This window comes from Gracilinanus agilis, chromosome 1 (assembly GCF_016433145.1).
Source record: "Gracilinanus agilis isolate LMUSP501 chromosome 1, AgileGrace, whole genome shotgun sequence".
Taxonomy (NCBI): Eukaryota; Metazoa; Chordata; class Mammalia; order Didelphimorphia; family Didelphidae; genus Gracilinanus; species Gracilinanus agilis.
The window spans coordinates 791,657,753-791,681,574 of NC_058130.1; the positions used below are offsets into that span (position 1 = coordinate 791,657,753).

General features: G+C 37.5%; 1 protein-coding gene across 1 annotated transcript in view; it reads left to right on the forward strand.

Annotated features, from left to right (window-relative positions):
- Nucleotides 1-14,691, forward strand: part of LOC123230501 (vomeronasal type-2 receptor 26-like) — a 123,142-nt gene extending 108,451 nt beyond the window's left edge. Inside the window, exons 5-8 of the mRNA XM_044656643.1 lie at nucleotides 4,061-4,864; nucleotides 7,043-7,270; nucleotides 8,396-8,519; nucleotides 13,766-14,691. Coding sequence (XP_044512578.1) covers nucleotides 4,061-4,864; nucleotides 7,043-7,270; nucleotides 8,396-8,519; nucleotides 13,766-14,691 — 2,082 coding nt within the window. The remainder of the gene's footprint in view (nucleotides 1-4,060; nucleotides 4,865-7,042; nucleotides 7,271-8,395; nucleotides 8,520-13,765) is intronic.
- The last annotated feature ends 9,131 nt before the right edge of the window (nucleotides 14,692-23,822 follow it).

Sequence of the window (23,822 nt, forward strand, 5' to 3'; positions counted from 1 at the left end):
GTTTTTCACTGTTTATATAAATCTTGGAAACCTTTCAAATGCTATTGGTAATAATTAGTGTTTAAGGTAAAAGTCATTGGATTTGCAACTGATATTACTCATTTATGGATCATTGAATTGGATTCACCATTCAAAAGAAAGATATCAATGATAAATAGTCCCTGACTCTAACCTGAAGTCAAACAATGTTATACTCCCTTCCCTCCTTTTGCTATATTCAAAGCAAAATGTATAATAATTGAAACCCCAGAAACTTGAATGTGTATAGCAAGCAATTATGTTCCACTGTTTACTTAAGAAACTGTGTCCACCCCCATTGTTGTTTCAATGAAAGTTAGTTTGAACCTCTTGTAAACTAATTTTTGCATAATTTCTGAACATCAATTGGAATAATTAATTACAGATACAAAGAAACAAATGATACCAAAGAATTATAAGATGGGGGTCAAGGTTTTGTTTTATTCAAACACAAAATGGATCTGATTTTTGGGTAAAAAACCTTTCACTAAAACTAAGTTATATATATATAATTTGATTCTTAAAACATTCTTTTACTTTAAAACATTGTATTTTTCCCTGAATTTTAATTTTTTTATTCCTTTTCCTTTTATTTTTTGAATAATTGACTTTCCCCCCTTTTTCTAATTTCTTGTACTTAAAGTACATGTAATCAATGTTAATCTTTTTTGATTTTACAGCAATAAAAGTTTAATATAAATATATAATTACTATACTATTAATGCATACCCGCAAACCTATAGTCTATGGAAACCTGCCATGAATTGTAAATAAAGATTAATGATTCTGTCTGATCCCAGGAGAAGGGAACAAAAGAGTCACAAGGTTAAGGAGACCAACAAATCCAATGGGAGTGGTGAGAAACTGAACAGTGTCTAGCACCACAAAGTCAAAAAAGACCATACCAATCCAGGAAGGATTGACAGAACTTTCTCATGCCAATACTGAAGGACTTAAACTTAGTGTGGGGTTTGGGGTTGCGGCTGTTCTGACATATGTTAGAGGTCAGACTTCCCTGAGCTTCATCCCATTCAAGTACCAAAGGTTGGCCATCATCCTGGCTCACCCTATTCCTGAAAAGTGCAGGCAAATCAGACCAGGGAAAGACACTTCCCTTTCTCACAAAAAATTGATCTTTTTCTTTCTCTTATAAGTGTGGTAACTTTCTATAGTCTTAGCCACTGAATGGGTAATTACACAATTTCTTAAATGACTTTATTTGGGCCTTGATTCAAGGGTCTGCTATAAGTTGATTTTCCCATACATTTTTGCACCTAAGACTCTGATATTTTACATTTCATTCACAAGTTATTTTTTCTCTCTTTTATTTGGATTTAAAAAATTTTTTTAAATTTCTTTTGCCAATTGATTCACACAACCCCAAAAGTCAGCCGTGTATTCTTAGGTGATCTGGGTGTTAGCCTTAACCCTCTTCAGGGGAGAATGTATGTTTTATAATCTATAAAGTAAAGTTTAAATTCTTTTGAGAGTAATTTCAGGATAAGAAATATGCCATCTCCCCAGAATCCAGACAACAAACCTGTTTGGAGAAGACAACATGAAGATGCCTGCAGAAACCTACACTGTATCAAAAAGATCCAAAATGTATTTTGGGGTGCAGTTGATTGAACTATGGGGAGTTGAATGCATCTGTTTTGAATATACATTCTTATGCCAAAGGGAACTGCCCCCTCATTGGCTTTTTGTCAATGTGCCTAGCAATCATTGGATCATTGGTTTTGTCCTCTTTTCTTTTTATCCCCAAATTTGTGTAACTTAAAAGTTAGTTATGTCTTCCTTTAGCTCCTGTAAGAGATTCACACAGCCCAACATGTGGATGCCCTTTTTATTCCTTATAATTCTGTTTTGCTTGCCAATTCTCATTACATGACTCAGTTCTACAGTAAGGCAAATTCTAGTTGAATTAAAATCTCTTCAATTAAAACAAAAAAGGAAGAGATGTTGTGAGCCATAGAGAAATAACATAAAATGTGAATCCCATCAGATCCAGCTATAGTTGATGGTTGTAACTACTCTATAACTCCTTTCATTAATAAAGGTTTTGCTGCATAATAAATCACTTCAATTTAAAGGAAAAGGGTGAATATGTGGGAGGCCAATAAGAGAAACAGAGTCTCAAATAGATAAAAATTTGAGACTCTTCTTTTGACTCCTTTTTTGATCCACACTTTTTCTTATTGGAAAACTTTAAGTTCTTAGCAAACCAACAGTCAAGAGGTTAACATTCTCACCCTTGGTCAGAAAAAGCAGCTGCTTGGAAGCAGTCTTAAAGACAAGGCCAAAAATTCAGGGACTTCCAGACCCAGCAAATATTCCCAGACTTAACTAACTGATAATGATGTAGCTACAATCCAATCTTGTAGTTTATCTTCACCTTGAAGCTTCTGAAGCTTCTGTTTATTGTCTAAGTTGAAATTGCAATTCTGCACAGCTGTAAAACTCTCTCTGTTCTTCTGGGTGAAAGAGATTTTGAATTTTCATATATAATAAACTTGTGACTCAATGGCACTTCGGAGCTGGAAGCATGAGCTGAAAGATCTTCTGTGTCCAATACTTTCTTATCAACTAATCCATCCTTATTCCTCACCTTACCCAAATCCACCTAGGAGTTATTAACCCACAGATATTTATTATTATTCTAATATAGCTCTGCAGATGAAAGGGGTCAAAAATAAGGGGAAATGAGTTACTTGTACAAAAATATTTATATCATCACTTTTTTAAAAAATCAATTTATTTATTGATTTAGAATATTTTTCCATGTTCTCTCTCTTCCCTCTTCCTTCCACACTCCCAGAGCTGAAAAGTAATTAAATTCGGTTATATATGTGTTATTGTTCAAAACCTATTTCTGTATTATTCATATTTGCATCAGAGTGATCTTCTAAAGCCAAACTCCATCATATCCCCCCCCCAAATGTGATCCAGTCTATGTTTTCTTTCTGTGTTTCTGTTCCCACAGTTCTTTCTCCTAAGTCCCTCAGGATTGTCCTGGGTCATTGCATTGCTGCTAGTAGCAAAGTCAGTTACATTCAGTCATGGTACAATGTATCTGTCTCTGTGTACAATGTTCTCCTGCTTCTGCTCCTTTCACTCTGCATCCATTCCTGGAGATCTTTCCAGTTCACGTGGAATTCCTCCAGTTTACTATTTCTTTAAGCACAATAGCATTCCATCCCCATCAGATACCACAATTTGTTCAGTCATTTCCCAATCAAGGGACACCATCTCATTTTCCAATTTTTTGCTGCCACAAAGAGTGCAGCTATAAATACTTTTGCACAAGTCTTTTTTCTTATCTCTTTGGGGTAGAAACCCAGAAGTTCTATGACTGGGTCAAAGGGCAGGCAGTCATTTAAAGCCCTTTGGGTATAATTCCAAATTTCCATGCAAAATGATTAGATTAATTCACAGCTATTGGCCCATCTGCTAGGCATGATCTATTACCTCAGAGTTGTTTTGATTTGCAATTCTCTAATCAGGATGGATTTAGAACACTTTTTTATGTGGTTTTTGATAGTTTTGATTTCTTTATCTGAAAACAACCTATTCATGTCCCTTCACCATTTGTCAATTGGAAATGGCTTGATTTTTGTAAATTTGACTTAGTTCCTTATATATTTGGGGAAAAAGACCTTTGTCAGAGAATTTTGTTGTAAACATTTTTCTCCATTTTGTTGTTTACCTTCTAATTTTGGTTGCATTGATTTTGTCTGTACAAAACATTTTAAATTTAATATAATTAACATTATTCATTTTACAACTTGTAAGGTTCTCTATCTCGTGCTTGGTTCTTTCAAATCAACTTAATTATTTTTTTCTACATATATGAAGGAATTCATTGCCAGTTTGATACTGAATAAATAATTTAATTTAGATGTCCTTGTAAATGAAAGGAGGGAATACTTAAATCCACCACCTTTTTTGAACACAACACATTATATTTTTATACTTTACTGATATTTATTCAATCATATGAAAGATGCAGATAACAACATGATCCATGTTTTTCCCCATCCAGATCAGCTATGGACCTTTTGATTCCATCCTGAGTGACAAGGCTCAGTTTCCTTCTCTCTATCAAATGGCCCACAGGGACTCCTCCCTGCACCATGGTACGGTCCGATTAATGGTCCAATTTGAATGGACTTGGGTAGGTCTGGTGACCACAGATGATATGAGGGGTGAAGAATTTCTCTGGAACTTAAGAAGGGACATGATTAAACATGACATATGTCTAGCCTACACTGAGAAGATCCCAGTCAGTGAGAGAAGATACACAGAATCTCAAGATATGTTCATGCCACGTATTATGCAATCCTCAGTCAGAGTCGTCATTATTCATGGTGACACAGATTCACTCATGATCCTTAGATATTCACAGCCTCCTTTTTATTTCTTATGGAAGGTCTGGATCACCACATCTCATTGGGACATCACCATGAGACCTCAATGGTATAATGGCTACAGTTTCCATGGAGCACTTTCTTTTTCCCAGAGGACCAAAGAGATTCCTGGTTTTAAGTCCTTTCTCAGGACAGTGAACCCTAACAAATACCCAGAGGACGTTTTACTTAAGGAGTTCTGGTGCTCAGCATTCAAAGGAAAAGAGAAACATGAAAACCAGGAGCCAAATGAGTGCTCACCAAATACCTCCTTGGAGACTCTGCCTCTGAGATTCTTTGACATGACTATGTCTGGGTTGAGTTACACCATCTACAATGCTGTGCATGCTGTGGCCTGGGCACTCCATGAAATGCTCATGGGATCCTCAGAGAGAGGATCTAAGAGAGATGGAGAAATCTGGGTGCCTCAGCCATGGCAGGTAACATTAGGTTCCTCCTATGTGCCAACACACTGTACTTGTTACTGGATCAATGCATCAAGGACTTGTCAGGTCTTCAGTGTGGGAGCATCCTTTCCCATTCAGTTAGGAACTTTTCAATCACATATAGCTTTATAATTTCCCAGTAAATTCCTAAATGAGTCAACAAGTATTTACTGAGTGCTTACTATGTTCCTACCAGTATGCTAGGTGCTGGGGATGCAAATAAAAAGAATGAAATAATTCAAACAAGGTAATGGAAGGAGAGCAGGCACTAATAGTTTAGAGAGAGAAGAGATCAGTAAAGGTAACCTGGAGAAAGATGTGCTAGAATTACAACATGAAGGAAGGGATTTTACATAGAAATGGCTGGCAAGATTTTCAATTTCAGGTATGTAGTGAGTAAGGCAAGTAATAAAGTTGTCCGGAAATTAGAGTGATCGCTTAGAGTCTATATCCCCAAGCACATTCCCCTCAACCCATGTGATCAAGCAGTTGTTTTTCTTCTGTATTTCTATTCCCACAGTTCTTTCTCTGGATGTGAATAGCGTTCTTTCTCATAAGTCCCTCAGACTTGTCAATAGGAGATCATTTAAGGGGAGAGAAATTACTAATATTTAGGCTTTGGGAGAATGTAGGATGTGGGCCCCAGACTGAAACTTAAGAGGAAGCTAGAGTTGAAGGAAAAAAATATTCCCACTTGACACATTTTGAAGCCCAAGACTAATAGAAACAGTTTAATTGAACGTTATTCTAAATCAAAGCATTCTAATTTAGGGAAAGAAATATCCAAACTGGCATCATCTGCCTAATCTGTCAGACTTCTTTGTCCTAATGACAATTTGAAGTGATAATTTTTAGTAATCATTAAGCAGAAAAATGTCTCAAAATTTTAAAATACAGTTTTCATTAACATTGCTAAGAATAGTACATTTGAATTAATAAATCATCTCTTGAGGCTATGACAATATTCAAATCTGCACATTTCCATTGGTATAGAAATAATTTATTATATTTTAAACACAAATATAGTGTAAAGACTTGAAAATTAGAATTTGCACTTTATGAAACTTATTCACACTAATCATATGGTTACTACCTTATTCATTCCTTCATAACTGGACTCCCCAAAGCTCAAAAAATTTCCTTCTTATGGTCAGTATCTTTGTCCATGACTGAAAAAGAGGAAACTGCTCTTAGAGGGGTTTGCCATCATTCACTTCAGATGAGTAGTAAGGCAATGGTGCTATCTAGGCAAAAGTTAAGTTTGGTTATCACCTGGGATCCATTTTCTGGGACCTTGAACTTTGCTCTCATCTTATACCCGCTTTCCAATAGAAAAAAAACTGAAAAGAATTGTTAACCCAGAGAAATGTTATGTCTTAATATTTTCAGTTGAATTGAAAGAAAGTTTTATAATATGATTCCACATTAGGGATTATAAAATAAACCACCAAGAATTTATCAAATGCTACCATATGCTAGGCAATGAAGATCAAAAATAAAAACTAGAGTCCTTGTCCTCAAGTGCTTCTGATCTATTGGGAAAGAAAATATGCACTTCATACGTACATATTTGGAATAAATACAAAAGGAAAAAGAAGTACTGTCTACTCTAATTTTTTTATAAATTCTAAAAGGTAGAATGAGTGCATTTTTTTGGGAAACAGCCAATGCAAAAATAGGGAGGCAAAAATATAAAGTTCAGGCCATAACAAACAAGAAGATTAGTTTCAATATGTTGTGGAAAGGAAACAAGATTAAATATAAAAGATATTCTTTCTTTAAATGAATTTCATCATGACGCCTACAGAATACAATTGTTAATGTGAGGCCAGGTCAGTGAGAAATATGTGAATTTTTTTGCCTACCTAGAGTGATGCCATTGTGAGCACTATATGCAGGGTTGCTCAGGATTCAGTTCATATCTTTTTAGCAAACATTTCTTGAACATCTACTTGGTTAAATAAAAATCAGCATCCTTGGGTCAGAAAATCTAAAAGTATTCCATAGAATACAGAATCTCCTTTCCACATTTGTTCTTGCATAAACCTGGAAGTTTATGACTCTCTCCAAACGAGCACTAACTTCAGGTCATGAGTCCTAGGATCTTGGGTACAGAGCAGAGGCTCTTTCATTGGGCACCAGGCAGTGACTCATATTTCTCTTCCCTTTCAGCTCCACTCTTTTCTGAAGAAGATCCACTTTGACAACAGTGCTGGTGACCAGGTGTTTTTGGATGCCACAGGAAGTCCTGAGGCTCATTATGACATTTTGCAGTACTTACACTTTCACAATGAGACTGAAACTCTGGTGAAAGTGGGACAGTTTATCCCCAATGCTCCAAATGGTCAAGATTTCACAATTAGGGAGAAGGCCATAGTGTGGGGTTGGTTTGAGTCAAAGGTCAGAAATAATTTCAATGTTAATTTGGTGCTTCCAATCATGGAAATACATCTTATTTCTTAGGCCACCTACTAAAGACATTTTAGATGCTCAAATCCTGCCTAAATGCTAGCTTTTTAAAAATTAATTCATGTATAGCCATATTTTTGTAGAGAAAATTTTCTTCTGGACCTTCTCTCCCCTTTTTTTCCTCAGTAGACTAAGAAATGTATAGCAAGTGGTCAGTCCACCTGATCTTCCCCCGCTGTGCAATATTTCATAATCTGCATTATGTCAAATTGTCCATTTACTTGACTTTAGCTAAAGCAAAGTCATTCACTCTTCCTGTAGTTTTGCTTAATGATTTTGGCTGATTTATTTAATAAATTAACTGCCTTCCTGAATATTCCAAAACAATTTGGTTTATAAAAGTGTACTTCCCAAATTACACTGGGATTTACTATTTATTTTCCTTTGAAAAACCAACAGGGTCCCATCTTTTCAGTCTGTGTGTCTGATCTCATATGTGAATAAGAACTAGATGTAGATATTTCAGGTCAATAGTCCACCTTTCTTTCAACCATCAGAGCTGTTACAATAATCAGGATTCCATGAACAATTATAGAATGCTAGACCTGAAAGGGGCCTTTGAAGTGTAACAATCCCCATTTTCAGATGAAGAATCTGAAGCCCAGAGCAGAGGAGCAGCTCAGCCAAAGTCCCATTGCTACTGATGAATTGGAATTAAAAATGGATATCTTGAATATAGATATAGTGGGCATTCTATTGCATGTGCTCATTGATTGATGAGCCTGATGGAAGTCCTATAGCTCTTCTACAAAATGAGGTTTCTTTGTCCTCAAAATTGTCAGACGCTAAACGATAACTCTAGTCCAATTATCAAAAATATGGAATTAGGTCTTAATCAATGATACATGTAAAACCCAGTGGAATTGTGTGTCTGCTAAGGGGGGGGATTAGGCAGGTTTGGGGGAGAGGGAAAGAACATAAAACATGTAACTATGGGAAAACATTCAAAATAAAAATTTAAAAAAATGTTGTCAGAAATTCTCATAAAAGTATCTACTTTATCATTTGTTGTTAGGACCCAGTTCCTTTAAGCACTTTCTTCTCTTATCACTATAGTCTCCATGTGCTGTATGTGGTGATAGCTGTGGCCCTGGATTTAGGGAAATTGCAAGGGAGGGAGAGCCCATCTGCTGTTTTGACTGTTCTCCCTGCCCAGAGGGGGAGATTTCCAATAAAACAAGTAAGTATTTGTTTGAATTTTTTGAAAAAAATCAGTGAAAACTTAAAAGTCTTGTATTGTGCCCTTTAAGACACATAGCATTCATGGGAACATTGATAACAGAATAACAAGATATGCAGCCCTAAGAGCCATTGATTTAGTGTTCTTGCTCTTTGTGCATCTCATGTCCTTGGTCTCTTTCAGGTATTACCATCATGGCATGGGGATGATGGTCAGCCAAATTAATATGTAGCATCCTAGATCTAGAGATGAAAGAAACATCAGCAGCCATCTAGTTCACCTCCCTCATTTAATTAATCAGGGAACAATCAAAGAATCGGGTGTGGCTGCTGAGACTTGGAGAATTTAAGTGACTTGCAGTGCCTTTCCCTACTATGCTGTTTTTGTTAGTCCTTTCTTGAAGAGGACTAATGACAACACAGACCACCTAGACATGCTTGTGAATTGGATTTCAGTGAGGCTGATTGAATAAAGGCATTAGCCTCAGTCTCTCTTCCTGAGCAATTGGAGTACAGTGTAAGGCAAAAGAATGGCTGGTACAGACCAAGGATATGATGAATAATCTTGGCATCTTCATTGTGCATGCAGGCTCTAAGCACTCTGGAGCGCCTACTTTTGACTCTTTCATGGTCATCAAACAAATTACCTTGATCCACCAGAGGAATTCTCTGAATGTTTGGGATGAATATCCCAATAACTAACTGACATGGTGGCCTATCAGCTACCTTCCACTTGGGTTAGCCCGTTGCTGAGGTGGTTTATTCCAGTGTGGTTGCTATGCATTTCCCAGGTTCTTGGAATCACCAATGAGAGTTGATTGCTATGTGTATGTATAAGGTGTGTGAGTAGTTCTAAAAGGACTCAGCAAGCCTTTATATTAGAGTTGCTGGTATTTCTTCAACTCTCATACCCTTCAAAGTACATTTACTCTACTTTGGAGAAGTGGTTAGAGCCCTGGACCTGGAGTCAGGTTGAATGAAATTTCATTTTATACACGTTTTAGGTATGTGACCCTGTATGTAACATAACTTTGATGTGGTTCAATTGTGCCACACTTGTAAAACACACTTGCAGGTGTTTCTTGACCTGTCTCCCTTGTGTTCTCAAACTTTGACCATGAATTTGGCAACCTTAAATTGTTCTCTAGTGCTTAGATAAAAGATTTCCTTACCCGTTTCAACATGTGATAGGGACAGAATTTAGGTCAAGTTCCTCCCAATTTCCTGGCCACGGTTTCAAGACTGGGGTATTCCTGGTCTCCTCAATAAATTTCTGTGTATCATGCCTATATAAAATTTCACCCAAAATAAACCAGAAGTCATTGAAATCCGGGTCAAAAGTCTTCACGATGGATCTCTGTACCTTGATAAACCTCCCTGGCTCATCATACAACTTTGGAGACTTTCTCTTAATGGAATCTATGTCTTCTGGCTTAAACTGTGTATGTTGTTTCACATGAAAAATTCCATTTTACCTGACCACTGGCAGATCTCACAAGGGAAAAAGAGAAACTGGGGTGTCACCATTATCTTGGGCCTTATTTTCCTGCTCTACCTTAGTTCCAGTATTTACCACATCAGGAGTTTCATTAGTTTTATACTGTGCTCTTCCAAAGTCCAGTTGCTGGTGCTCCATGTTTTGCATCTGGATCTGTAATAACTTTAACATTATCTTTTACTTTTACTTCCAATTTTCTACAACACAAAGCAATTATTATATTTACTGTGTAAGCAATACCAGAAAATATTCATCTTATTTTGTATATTCCATAGGTAGACAATAACAACACAGGCATGTGTGTAACTATGTCCAACATTGTTATTTGCCATATAGGTTGTGCTACCTCAACATCCACATCCAGTGTAATACATCTATTAACACCTTTAAACAACAAACAAGGGATAAACCAAATCAATTGCCACAGACAATACACACAATAATCAATAATGTCCTCCATAATGACTCTAGCCAATGTCTCTACAACAAACAAACTGGGTGCTAGTACAAAGGTGTTATTGTTATACTCCGCAGTGTATTAGTTACTAAACAGTATAGACAGCAAGACACAAACAAATATACAATGTATACAACAATACTTTAACATTATTAACAATAAAACCAAGACACAGGAGGGTAAAAACAGCAAAGAGCAAAAAAAAAAAGCAAAAAAAAATCATTAAAAATCCTTCCCAGAGGCTTATATACTTAGTATTAATTTGAGAACAAATTCTCTTATAACAGATCACAGAACTCCCCCCAACTTGAGGATTAACTAAGGTGTTTATACGTTTGGTGATTTAATCTAAAAATAGGCAGGATAGGGCTAATCTCATCTTCACAATCCTTTATTTAATATCTCTACATAATTTTGATTTTAGTTAAACACCCGATTGTACTAGAATCCCTTCTGAAAGAATGAAATTTCTTCATACATTTTTCACAATGAAAATTCCCTTCCTGTGCCACTAATAATTGGAACAATTATAGACTGTGAAAGCTAGAACAGAACTTAGATGTCATTTAATAGAGAATAATAGGGAAGTCTGTCAGTGCCCAAATATAGCCACAAAGTCGGGGAGATTGCTAGCTGGTGACAGAAATGTCTGAGTAATGTGCTACAGGTAGGCAGCCCGTGGTTCACATTCAGTTGCAAGCCAAGTCAGAGAGAAACTTAGACATTTCTAAGTTTATGTATGGGGAAAGGATTATGGCATTGTATCAGAACCAGGTTACCAGAGTAGATGATTAATAAATTGTTGCTTATTTAGTTCATGATATATTAAAAAAAGAAGAATGAAACTGAGTCTGCAAGTCCTATGATGGTTTCGACCACCTCTTTGGATGGTTTTAGTGGCTTACAATTTATGGCTGTGCCTAAACAAAATTATCCTAATGATAGAAAGTCACTCTAGTCACTGAATCCCAATAATAGGAGACTAGACACAATTCAGATAAGACTGAAGAGATGAATTATAGAATTTGATAGCAGAGAAAAGCCCAGTACTAATACACACAGTGGAGATTCCCAGCAGTGGACAGTGCATCAAAATTCATAATAAACACTGGCCAACTGTCATCATAAAGCCAAATGCACCCATGCTCCATGTAGCCATTTGTTGTTCCCCTGGCAGAAATCCTTCCTCATTAAAAACTAAAGTCTTTTCTTACTGGTGAACTCGGATGTGTCCTAAATAGAAGAAATTGGGATCAGCACAAAATGGAGTTCCAAATAGTACAGAATGATGAAGTACCAAAGAACATGTCTGTACTCTTCCCTCAAACTTTCCGTCAAAATTCCTGGGGAGAATAAAACACTATTGGTGGAACTCTGAACTGATTTAATAATTTTGGAAAATGATTGAGAATTATGGTGAAAGAATTATAAAACCGTGTATGCCTTTTGACTGAGCGATACCACCATTAGGTTTATTTCCAATGGTGATCATGGAAAAAGGAAAGAATCCTTTATGTTCTAAAAAAATTATATCAGTTGTCTTTGTGGTGACAAAGAACAGAAATGGAAGGGTGCTTATCAACTGGGAATGACTAAACAAATTGTGGCATGTGATTGTGATGGAATATCATTGTCCCTTAATAAATGATGAATGTGTTAATTAAAGAAAATGAAGACAGACATAAAGTTATGATGAGTAAAACAATTAAAATCAAAAGAACATTATATACAGCAAAACAGAAATATCATTTGATGGATGACTGGTGCATGTCCACTTCCAGAGAAGAACTGATAAATAGAAATAAAGGAGGCATGGTTTTAAAAAAATATATCTTTTTTATCAAATGATGACTTCTCTTGTGGGGTTAAGGTAAGGTAAGGAGGGAGTTAAGTGGGCATCATAGTATAACAAATAAATGCTTTTTTTAAAAAAAGGACCAAAACCTGGGGGTAACAAGGTTGCTCAATATATAGTTAATCAGGCCTGGAGATGGAAAGTTCTGGGTTCAAATCTAGCCTGAGACACTGCTTTGCTGTGTAACTTGGCATAAATCACTTAACCATAATTGATTAGTCCTTAATGCTCTTCTGCCTTAGAAATGCTACTTACTCTCAATTTTAAGACACAAGGTAAGAGTTTGGAAAAATAGTAAAACTGCTTCACTTTATGGTTGAAGAGACTGAGAATTGAAATAACTAAAGTGATATCCGTGTTAAAGTTAAGAATAGAAGCCACATAACATAAGGGGACTTGAATTTGAATCTTAGTTCTTTAGTGTCCTACTTGTATGATTTCTTGCAAGACATTAAGTTTTTCTAGGTCTTGCTTTCCTCCACTGTAAAAGAAGGGTGATGGACTAGATTATCTTTAAGATAAGTGTGAGCCTGAAATGTGCCTCAAATGAGTCAGAATAGGAGCACAACAGATTTCCTTTTTCTGTGCCACAATATTTGGTCCAAATATCGAGACAGGTGCAGACTGACTCAGGCACTCTCATCACGGAAAGTAGAGAGCAAAGCTCATACTCAGAAATTGTTACCAACCTAGTGAAGACTTCAGCTTACAGAGGAGCATTTATTATTAGGATGATAATTGGACCAAGTAAAGATAGTAAAGGATAGACTTTTTTTCAGGTTAAAGAAGTATTTGTTCTAGAGTCCACTAGGTGTCAGTGCTGAGATTATTTGACTAAATTTGATAAAGCATCTAGAAGATAGAGTGAACAGTAAATCTTGTAATTACAATAATAATTTTTATATCATACTTTAAAATTTGAAAAGCATTACAAATAATATTTCATTTTATCTTTCTAACAGCCCTGAGAAGTAGGTGGTATTACCAATTGAAACTCCTTCAGTACTTCATTTATAAAATGGGAATTCTAATAGCATTTAACTCCTGAAGTTCTTGTGGACATAAAATGAGATAATCATTGTAAAGCTCAACACCTGACCTGTAGCAGGTGCTATATAAGTGCTGGTTATTTTATTATTTTTATTTTGGTTAATATTGGGGAGCAACCAGCAAACACACATGCATAATGAGGAACAGTTATCTTCAATAGGAAATGATTAATGCTGAGAAATAGCCTAATCAAAGTCTACAAAATGATGAAAGTTCTGGGCATGGTGGAATTGGGTTTGATCAACTCAGGGGGTAATCCAAGGTGGATTTAATTATATCTTGGGTCATGTCCCAACCTCTAGGGCCAAAACTAGTGGTATTGTGTCTGTTCCCCAGGTTTGAGAAATTTTTACCATAAAATTATGAGATGCTTCTTGTCCCCTATAGACATGAAGCATTGTATAAAGTGTCCTGAAGATGAGTATCCCAATAAGGAGAGAGATCACTGCCTCCCCAAAGCCTTCACCTTCCTGGATATCAAAGAACCTCTGGGAATGACTCTAGCCTGTGTGGCTCTTTTCTTCTCTGCACTGACAGCTCTGATTCTTGGGGTGTTTCTGAAGTTCCGGGACACCCCCATAGTCAAAGCCAATAATAGGACCCTCAGCTACACCCTCCTCATCTCCCTTTCCTTCTGTTTCCTCTGCTCTTTGCTCTTCATTGGCCGTCCCACTTCAGCCACCTGCCTCCTCCGACAAACTACATTTGGGCTTGTCTTCACTGTGGCTGTCTCTTCCATTTTAGCAAAAACCATTCTGGTTGTTCTGGCCTTCAAGGTGACAGTGCCCGGGAGTAGGAGCAGGATATGGGGAAAACCTAGAGTGTCCTACTCCATTGTATTCCTTTCCTCTGGGATTCAAGTGACCCTCTGTGGCATCTGGCTGGGAATCTCTCCTCCATTTCCAGACACAGACATTCATTCCCAAACCAATCAAATCCTCATTGAATGCAATGAGGGCTCTATTTTTGGCTTCTATTGTGTCTTGGGCTATATTGGCTTATTAGCCCTGGGCAGCTTCATGGTGGCTTTCCTGGCCAGGAACCTACCTGACACCTTCAATGAGGCCAAGTACATCACCTTCAGCATGCTGGTGTTCTGCAGTGTGTGGCTCTCCTTCCTGCCCACATACCAGAGCACCAAGGGCAAAGCCATGGTGGTTGTGGAGATCTTCTCCATCCTGGTCTCCAGTGCTGGCTTATTGGGCTGCATCTTTATTCCCAAGTGTTATGTGATCTTGCTGAGGCCAGATGAGAACACCCAGAAGTGCATAAGAAATAAATCAAATTGTAAGAGTGGGAAACATTCTGTGTGAGAAATTGAGGTAATTAGGATAGCAAATGGTTATTTGTGGAAATCCAGTGGACTACACTGACTCTATCTGCTGACTCAATTTTGGAACTAGCTCACTTGCCTTGATTTTCAATTATGACTCATGTACAAATTCTTTCCTCTGAGAGAAATTTTTCAATTGAAACTGAGAGAAAACCTTATTGGGCTGATTGAATGTAGTCCTATGTTGTTGGGAAAAGTGATCCACCTATTCATGCTAGGGAGAAACCCTTTACCATGGACCTAAGTTATGTTGACCAGAAATAAAGTCAGGTTGTAAGATTGAAGGAAGAACTTTTCTCATATTTGGACATCTCAAGCAATTTATATGATTTCCCCCCCCCCTTAAATGCTCCCATATTCATGAATTAGTTATTTTTTCATTTTCCTTTAATTATATCAGACATTTCAGAGGACTTGTTCATTCTCTCCCTCCTATCTCGGAAGTCCCTAATCTTCCATCAGATTATTTATATTTTAGAGTTTTCTTTTCATTAATTGGTTTTATAGGATTAATTGTTCTTGATATATAAAAGCCTGTGTCCCCTTTCATTTAGAGGCCAGTCACATGATGATAAAAGGGATCTTGTCCTGATTTGTCAGGCCATTGGCATGCATTGCTTAACAAATGGATAAGCTCAGAAGATAAAACTTCCCCCCCTCATTTATTTCATCTTTTGCTCCTTACATATCGAACACTGAATCTAAATTGTTTCACAAGACTGAAGAGGTACCCAAAAAATGACCTATATAATTCTGGGATATTGTTACAAATAAAAATGGATCTGGAGGCTTATTAACAAATTTATAAGCATTTATTAGTAAAGATATTTGTATATATATATGCATATATATATAGAGAGAGAGAAGTAGAGGAAGAGAGAGAGAGAGACAGAGACACAGAGAGTCAGAGAGACAGAGAGACAGAAAGAGTGTCAACTCCCTCCCCCAACACTCACACCATGTTCGAGTTCAAATATCAAGAGGGGGACTCAGCTTCCAGCCCTAGTTAAAAAACCTCTGTTCCCATTTTTTTCTGCCTCTGCTACATTGTCCCTCAGGATGCCCACCCCGATGGGGAACCCATGTGTCCTGCCTTCCAACACCCCACATGACTTTGACTTTGTGATTCCTATGTCTTACATAGTGTGTGAAGGATCCAATCTACCTAAATGTTTACTTCAAACAATATTTTGTTTCATGAACTTTGTAATACCTTAATCATATCTACTTTGTACACTTCATGATGCTTTTCCCCAATTTCTCTAGTTTTGTCAGTGGGAGCACCCCATTCAATCTTCTTCATCTCTTGATTTTGAGGATGCTCCTTTTTATTCTTCTGTCTTTTGTGTTCCACCTTTAATGTTCCCTTGAGTATTAGTAATGTCACTCTTCTATTTTTTACCCATCATCAATGATAAGACCATCAGCACTTCCAGCCTTGATGTCTGAATTAATCAATTGTTCTATCAATAACCATTTGATCTTGTTTATTCAGATATTTCAGTCATGTCTGACTATTCGTGACCTCACTTGGGGTTTTCTTGGCAAAGATTTTGAAGAGGTTTCCATTTTCTTTTTCAACTTATTTTACAGATGAGGAACCTGAGGTAAACAGGGTTAATAGTAGGTCAGGCAGGGCTATTCTATTTCACGGGATGGGGTCTAATACTATTATATGGCACCTCTCCTTTCTGGAAACAATTGTGCTAACCTCTTCCACACAAGCTGCAAGCAGACAAAATTTATTGCTCATGCTCTGTGGTTGAGGCTCCCTGTTAAAGCAAAAAGATCAAAGAACAAATTCAAAGAAAGTGTTGACCAATCTCCCTAGTGAATATTGATGCAAAAATTTAAAAATACTCACAGAGAGATTACAGTAATATATCACAAGGATCCTACACCATGACCAGGTAGGGTTTGTACCAGGAATTCAGGATGGTTTAACATTATGAAAACTATCAGCATGTTTGACTATACCAATAATCAAACAAAAAAAAACCATATGATTGTCTCAATATATGCAGAAAAAGATTTTGACAAAGTTCAAAATTATTCCTATGAAAATATTATAGAATACTGGAATAAATGAAACATTCCTTAAAATGATAAAAAAACATCTATCAAGTATTGAGGAGCAAAATATAAAGTTTAGTGGTCATAACCAAAAAGTAGTGTAGAATTTGGAATATCATATTTCAGGCTAAAGATACAAGCTTACAATAAAAATAACTCTTTAGTATAATCTTACAAAGGGGAAATAAGATAATTGACTTCTAGGCATTCTCCATGAAAGGAGTAGAGCTGACAATACACTTTGAGTTAAGGGTAACACAGGAGGAGAAATTTGCAGACGCAATCCAAATTAAGGAAAAAGGATGCAATGTCTACATTCTCATTGAAGGAGATGGCACTAGTGTCCTCTTAGAGTCCTAACATCATCATATGTTATTGTATGAATTAAATAAGACAGAAGCCAAAATAGCATTGTTATGTTCTGATGGTCTTAAAAGGAAAGGGAGGATCAAGGCATATTCAATAGGAAATAATGAGGAAGAGTGAGAAAAATTATGTCAAACAAAAGGATTAAAAGGAGAATTTTATTTAAACAAGGAGAAAGGAGTAGGGAAACATGCAACACCTGAAACTCTCATCTCAACTAGTCAAAAGTGAGGAGAATACATACACCAGAGTTGGCTAAAGAAATTCCTTTCATGCAATAGGGAAAAAGGAGGGAATGTAGAGAGGAAAGAGAGAGAAGTGAGAGAGTGAATTCAGTGAAGTATTATTTCTAAGCAAAACAAACTCTAACCACAAAGTGTGGCTTAAATAAAGGATTTGGAAGGAAGGACAGGAAGGATGGAAGAAGGGAGGGGAGAAAGGAAAAAAAATGAGGAGAGAAGATCAAAGAACCTGTGATTTGCTTCTGGACAAGAGAAAGAGAAGAGGGACAAGACTGGAGTTGAACACCAACCTCATCCAACAACTCTCTTATTTTGTGCAAAGAGAAAGTGGGAAGCAAAGGGAGGGGGAAAGGATAACAAAATAAGATGTAGAGAAATACATAATTATTCTCATTACTATGAAAGTGAATGTGATGAGCTCACTTATAAAATGAAAGAGGATAGAAGAATGAATGAGAAAACAGAATGCAAATATACATTAATTATAAAAAACATACTTGTGAGAGAATAATTTAGAGTTAAATATGATGCTACAGCAAAATCTATTATGCTTCCACTTATATAAAAAAAGGCAGGGGTAGCAAGAATGTTCTCAAATGAGGTAACAACATAAATTAAAATTATTTTTTGATTGATTTGATTTTGATTATTGATTAAAACAGATAAGCAGGTAAAGTGCATTAAGCTGACAGGAATTGTAATGTTAATGTCAATAGTATACACACACTGAATGATGAAGCATTCAAATACTTAAAAGCGAGCTATATAGAGAAATAAGTAATAAAACTATAAAAATGAGGGATATGTTAGGGTCTGAATAGAATTTTATAAAATCTGGAAGTGAAAAACATCTGGAAATTATCAAATAGGAATAAAAATGATTATATATAGTTATAAATTGTGTGTGGTAACTAGAAAAACTGCCTATTTATTAGGCCATTAAAACCTCACAGAAAAATGTAAAAAGGCAGAAATAGGGACCACTGATGCTCAGTGGAAAGAAAGAAAGGCCTAGAGAAGGGAGGTCCTAGATTCAAATTTGGCCTCAGCCACTTTCTAACTGGATGCTTCTGAAGCAGTCACTTAACCCCAATTGCCTAATCCTTATAGCTCTTCTGCTTTGTTACTGATAATTAGTATGGATTCTAAGATAAAAGTTGAGTTTTTTAAAAAGCTGAAATAGAAAATGCATCTTTGTTGACCACAGTACAATAAAAATTATATTTGATGCAAGGCAATAGAGGAATGAGGGTTGTTGTGAGGATCAGATGAGATACTTGAAAAAAATGGTTAGTGCAGTGGCTGGCACATGGTAGGCACAATAGAAATGTTCATTCCTTTCCCTTCTCTTTAGAGTTAGGAGAGGCATAGCTGGAGCTGTCAGAGAGCCAAGTCCTAGGGAAGATGAGTCCCTTTTTAATACTGTGTATATACCTATACATCTCTGGTGGGAATTACCTCATGTTTTTCTCTTTTGGGGGTCCCCATACAATACATGGGCCTCTTTTTCCTGGTTTGCTTTGCTTCTCCACAACAGAGCCCCAAAGGGAGTCATGACTGGAGTACTTCTCTCTATCTACATCTGTATATCCTTGGGCAGCTAGGTGGTACAGTGGATAAGTCACCAAATCTGGAATTTGGAAGATCGGAGTTCAAATATGGCCTCAGACTCTATGTGTCCCAAGCCAAGTCACTTAGCCCTATTTGCCTCAGTTTCTTCACATGTAAATTGAGCTGGAGAAGAAAATGGCGAATCACTCCAGTATCTTTGCCTCAAACCTCAAATGGGAACATGAAGAGTCAGACATGACTGACATGACTGAATGCCAACAACATATATCTATATAATCTATACCTATGGTATCTATATCTTCATCTATGTCAGTATATGTATAGACACACATATAATACATGAATAGAAATCTATAGATACATCTAGCAATATTCAGCTGTGGCTCTTCATGGAATGAGCATACTCCATCTGAAGGTTGCAAATGAGGAAGTCCCCCTGCCATCTTTAAAGATTAAAATTAATGGGTTGGACAATGATGATATGAAATTATGTGGCTGCCAGTATTTATTATATCTTGAGTCAGAAATTTATTTACAAAGATATACAAATAGAAAAGAAAAAATAATGAAGAGAAATGTGAGGGGGTTAGGTTTGAATTGTTTCTCCATCCACTCTGTTGTCTTGTGAACTACAAACTCCCAAATTAGGAGGGATTGTTTGATAGATAGTTTGTATTCTCTTCAACACTTCTGCTACATCTCCTAACTCAGAGACTGTCTGGAGTTTACTATCTAGCCCTCCAGTCTGTGTGGCTGAAGTCAGTTGATTTGTGTCTCCAACCACTGAGCAGACTTCAGTGATGGTATTATTGTGCACAGTAGCCACTGGAGATGACAGCTGACTACTCTCCCTTCTCCAAGCTTCTGGCTTGAATTCATCAGCTAAGGGGTTGAGAAAGCTAGATGTAGAATCCTCTGAGCTGCTGCCATCAACCAGCAACCCCATGTTCTGCTCTTGAAAAGTCAAGTCTTTTCCAAAATTCCATTTGGTTTGCTCTCTAACCTCATCTTGAGTTTTCATGCCTAAAGCAAGATAATGGGTTTGGACATTGGGATTTGACTCCTCTAGGGTTACTAATGATACTCCTTCCTGAATACATTGTAAATCCCTGTCACTGTGTTCTTTATCCAAGCTAACCTGTTGTTTTAAACTTGGAATAAAGAGAGGAGCTTGAGATTCTGATGACTCCAACCAAGACTGTAAAGCTTTTGGAGGCAAGCTGTTACAGATTCTTGGACGGTCCCTATGCTTCTCATCCAAGCTTTTTGTGGTGGAATGAGAAAGCAGACCCCTTTTTAGTCATCCTCAATTGTCCCATAAATCTCTTTGTGCATTTGCATTATGTCCTCCCATTCTTGCTCTTCTGCCACAGAAATATTGTATTCTGTGCAGCTTGCTAGAGACAAATGCTCTCCCATGCCCAGTCTTTGAGAATAGTTTACTACACCCAGATTGGTAATACACATGTCCATGTCCTTATTGCCATTATTCATTTCTGATCCTGAAGCCTCAATTCATAAGGACTTTGGAATCTCACCTTGGGCTAAGTATTTCTCCATTTTGTCAAGAGATGAAGACTGGCTGTACCTCTTGCAACCATGGTTGCAACATTGATTGTCATGCTTCGTGCCCTCAACTTTCCTTGCATTTCTGGACCATTTTGAGTTATAGAATGTCCTCTTGCTATTCCTATCTCTCTGGTTGGAGTTGTTGTTAACCCTACCAAAGTCTCTTTGTTGTTTAAACCTACATGACTGAACCATGTGACCTACAAGACCACACAGATACACTTTGGAGAAGAGGATTTGGGATTGGTGACACTAGCAGGCTACCTGGATTGACTATGCCTCCTGCTGGCCTGGAGGGCGAAGGTCTTAATTTCTTTGATTTCTTTCTCCTCCCTAGCCTGCTTCAGTTGTCTTTTGAGGTCAGCTATTACTGAGTCCTTTTCTTAATCTGACTGTCTGGCTGTCCTGACTTCCTTTTGCTTTGAATCATGAATATAGGATTTGTGCTGTTGGATGTCTTCTAGTGGCAGTGATTCCCACTGAGGACAGTTCTGCCTGAAATAGATCTGGACCAGCAGTGAAGCACCCTTCACAAACTGCCTCCTAATATGATTGATGGTCTCTGGGGCATGCACATCTTTGAGGCCTAATATTGTTTTGTCTGCCTTCATTACCCTATTGAGGAAGCTGCTAGAGTATTCTTCCTCTCCCTGCCTTAACTTCTCAAATTTTTGCCAGGAGTTCGGTTTTTTTTTGAATGGAGCCGCATTGCCTTAAGTAAATCTGTCCAGCATTGGACCACGTATCTCATATTGGCATGAGATGTTAACTCCAGGTCATGGTGGACTGCGGGCCATGCAGTGAGATTGGGGTTAGAGTGAGTTTCAGCCAAAAACTTCTCCTTTTCAGAGGGTGAATAAAATTCCCCTAAAAGAAACTCCATGTCATCAAAGCTTGGGTTAAAAAGCATGAAGACACATTTCATTTCTTTTATACTTTTGAAAGGCGAGATGAAAAACTTAGGGAAACCTCTCCTGAGTACCTCTAGATCATTTGGGATAAAGGCCTTATATGATTTCACATGGACGATACCCTCCCCAGGTTGCAAGATGGTTCTGGCAACTATCAGGAGTACAGATACAGTGGTCTCAGTGCCTGGTTCTTTCGTTGGAGTTTGGGTGTCCTTAAGAGATTGTGGTTCTTTGCTCAGGTTAGTAGCACCCAGATACCTCATTTCTCCAATCTCCAATTGGAGAATTGTATGCTCATTCAGTTCTTTCCCTTCCCTAATTTGCTTAAGGACTTGGAACAACAGCTTCATGTGTTCCAACAGTTCTAGGGAGATAGAATCAGGTTTTGAATTAGGAGCAGAGCCAAAAAGCAGCCATAAGTGTGAGAGGACTCTCTTCAGTACTATCATGAATTGCACAATCACAAAAACTAGTGCCATAGCCATGGGTATAAAGCATATAAACTCTGCCAGTGTTATGGCACATGATTTATAGTAGTCATATAGTTCTAATATCTGGTTTATAAATTGTGGAACTTTCTGGAACCAAAAATCAATCGCTCCTTTCATAAATGACCAGAGAAGCTGGAGACTATGAATAACACCCTAGCAAGACCCATTTGGAATATCCTTTGTGTCGGTAATTAACCTAACTGTGCTTGCCAAATGTAGTGGGTGATAATATGATGGATATTATGATGCTGGTGGTAGATGTGAGTCACCAGGGGCCTGGGAGCCTGTAACCAAACTAGTAGGAGATTTGGAGCTATCAGTGATGAGCAGCCTCAGCTGTGGTGCCCAGTCAATCTTCTCTGCTAGCTATAGGCTCCTTTAAGATGATGAGAAGGTGGCCCCTCCCTGCTGGAGTAACTGCCTTCCTATGGGGTGAGAGCAGAACCCAGCAGGAAGTGGGGCTCAGCTTCCTGGTTACAATGGAGGCTTAGCTTCCACTTCTCAGTAACCTCAACTAATGGATATTCTCTCCTCTCCTCAGTCTCTTTAGCCTTGGTGATGATGCAGGTAATACAGAAACACAGATTTAGGCTAAGGGATTTATTTTAAACTGGAAAGGGAAAACTGAGGTCAGATGTTTGAAGGTCTTGTGAAGCTGTTGCTAGGGGCAGCTGGCAAGTGTTGGCATGTAAAGTAAGTACCTCTTGTTGATAATGAATAATTGACTGTATTTGACTATTGATGTGTGATAAGACTTCCTTATTGCTGAATCTTGTGTTATTTAGAATTTCTGGGGTTCCATTTAGAGGTATTAAGCCTCAAGATATGTAGATATATGACAACTTCCTGTGGACATGTGGGGGACTTTGAAACTACATTTCCCATGGTCCAATGGGTTTCCTGTTTTGGATGATGTCTTCAAGGTAAAGCCCTGCTTTAAATATTGGGAAGTTGGGCTTGACTTCCTCTTTGCTACCTGAGCACACTCCCTGGGGAACATAGAGAGGATTAAGGAAGGTACAGAATGTAATGGCGGGGGCGGGATTTTTGAAATAGCCAGGGGCGTGGTCTGATTTTATTCTATCAACACGGGCCTAAATAAAATATTAGTTTTTCTCATAATATCAGTTTTTATCATTTTTAAGTGTTACAATCTGTACTATTTTGTTGCACTGTATTTGATTGATCCTTGTACTTGAACAAATTGCCATTGTAGGACAATACATATATTACCTTGAAGAACAGCTATATTAGTGATCTATATTGACTTGATGTGCCTTTTATAACATTTGTGCCTTTTGTGATTTTTTTTTGTATTTTCTTGTATGTATTATTGCTTTTATACCTCCATTGCCTGGCTACCTTCCTTCTCTTCCTTTTCCTACCTTTTCCTACCTTTCCCTCCTTTCCCCCTACTTCAGTGCAGGGATAGCTTTGCCCCTAGATTCAGAAACATCCCAAGGGAAGGAGAGCCCATTTGCTGCTTTGTTGTTTGCTATGTCCAGGGGATAGATTTCCAATCAAATGAGTAAGTATTTGAAATAGCTTCCTCTAACATAACCAGTTGACTTGGGGTCACACTGAATTCATGGGAACATTGATGATTGAGTAAAAAGATATTCAGCCCCAAAAGGGACTGCTTGTTCTATTTCTGTGGTGGATATCATGTCCTTGGTCTCTTTCAGATATTTCAGACACTATGTCATGGGGATAACTGTAAGCTGAATGAATGTATATGATCATAGATCTAGATCTAGAAGGAACCTCAGGAGCCATCTAGTTTAATTCCCTCATGTGATTAATAAAGAAATAATCAAGAAATGGGTGTGTCTGCTGAGACTTGGGGATGTTAAGTGACTACCCCAAGGCTACACAGGAAGTATGAGA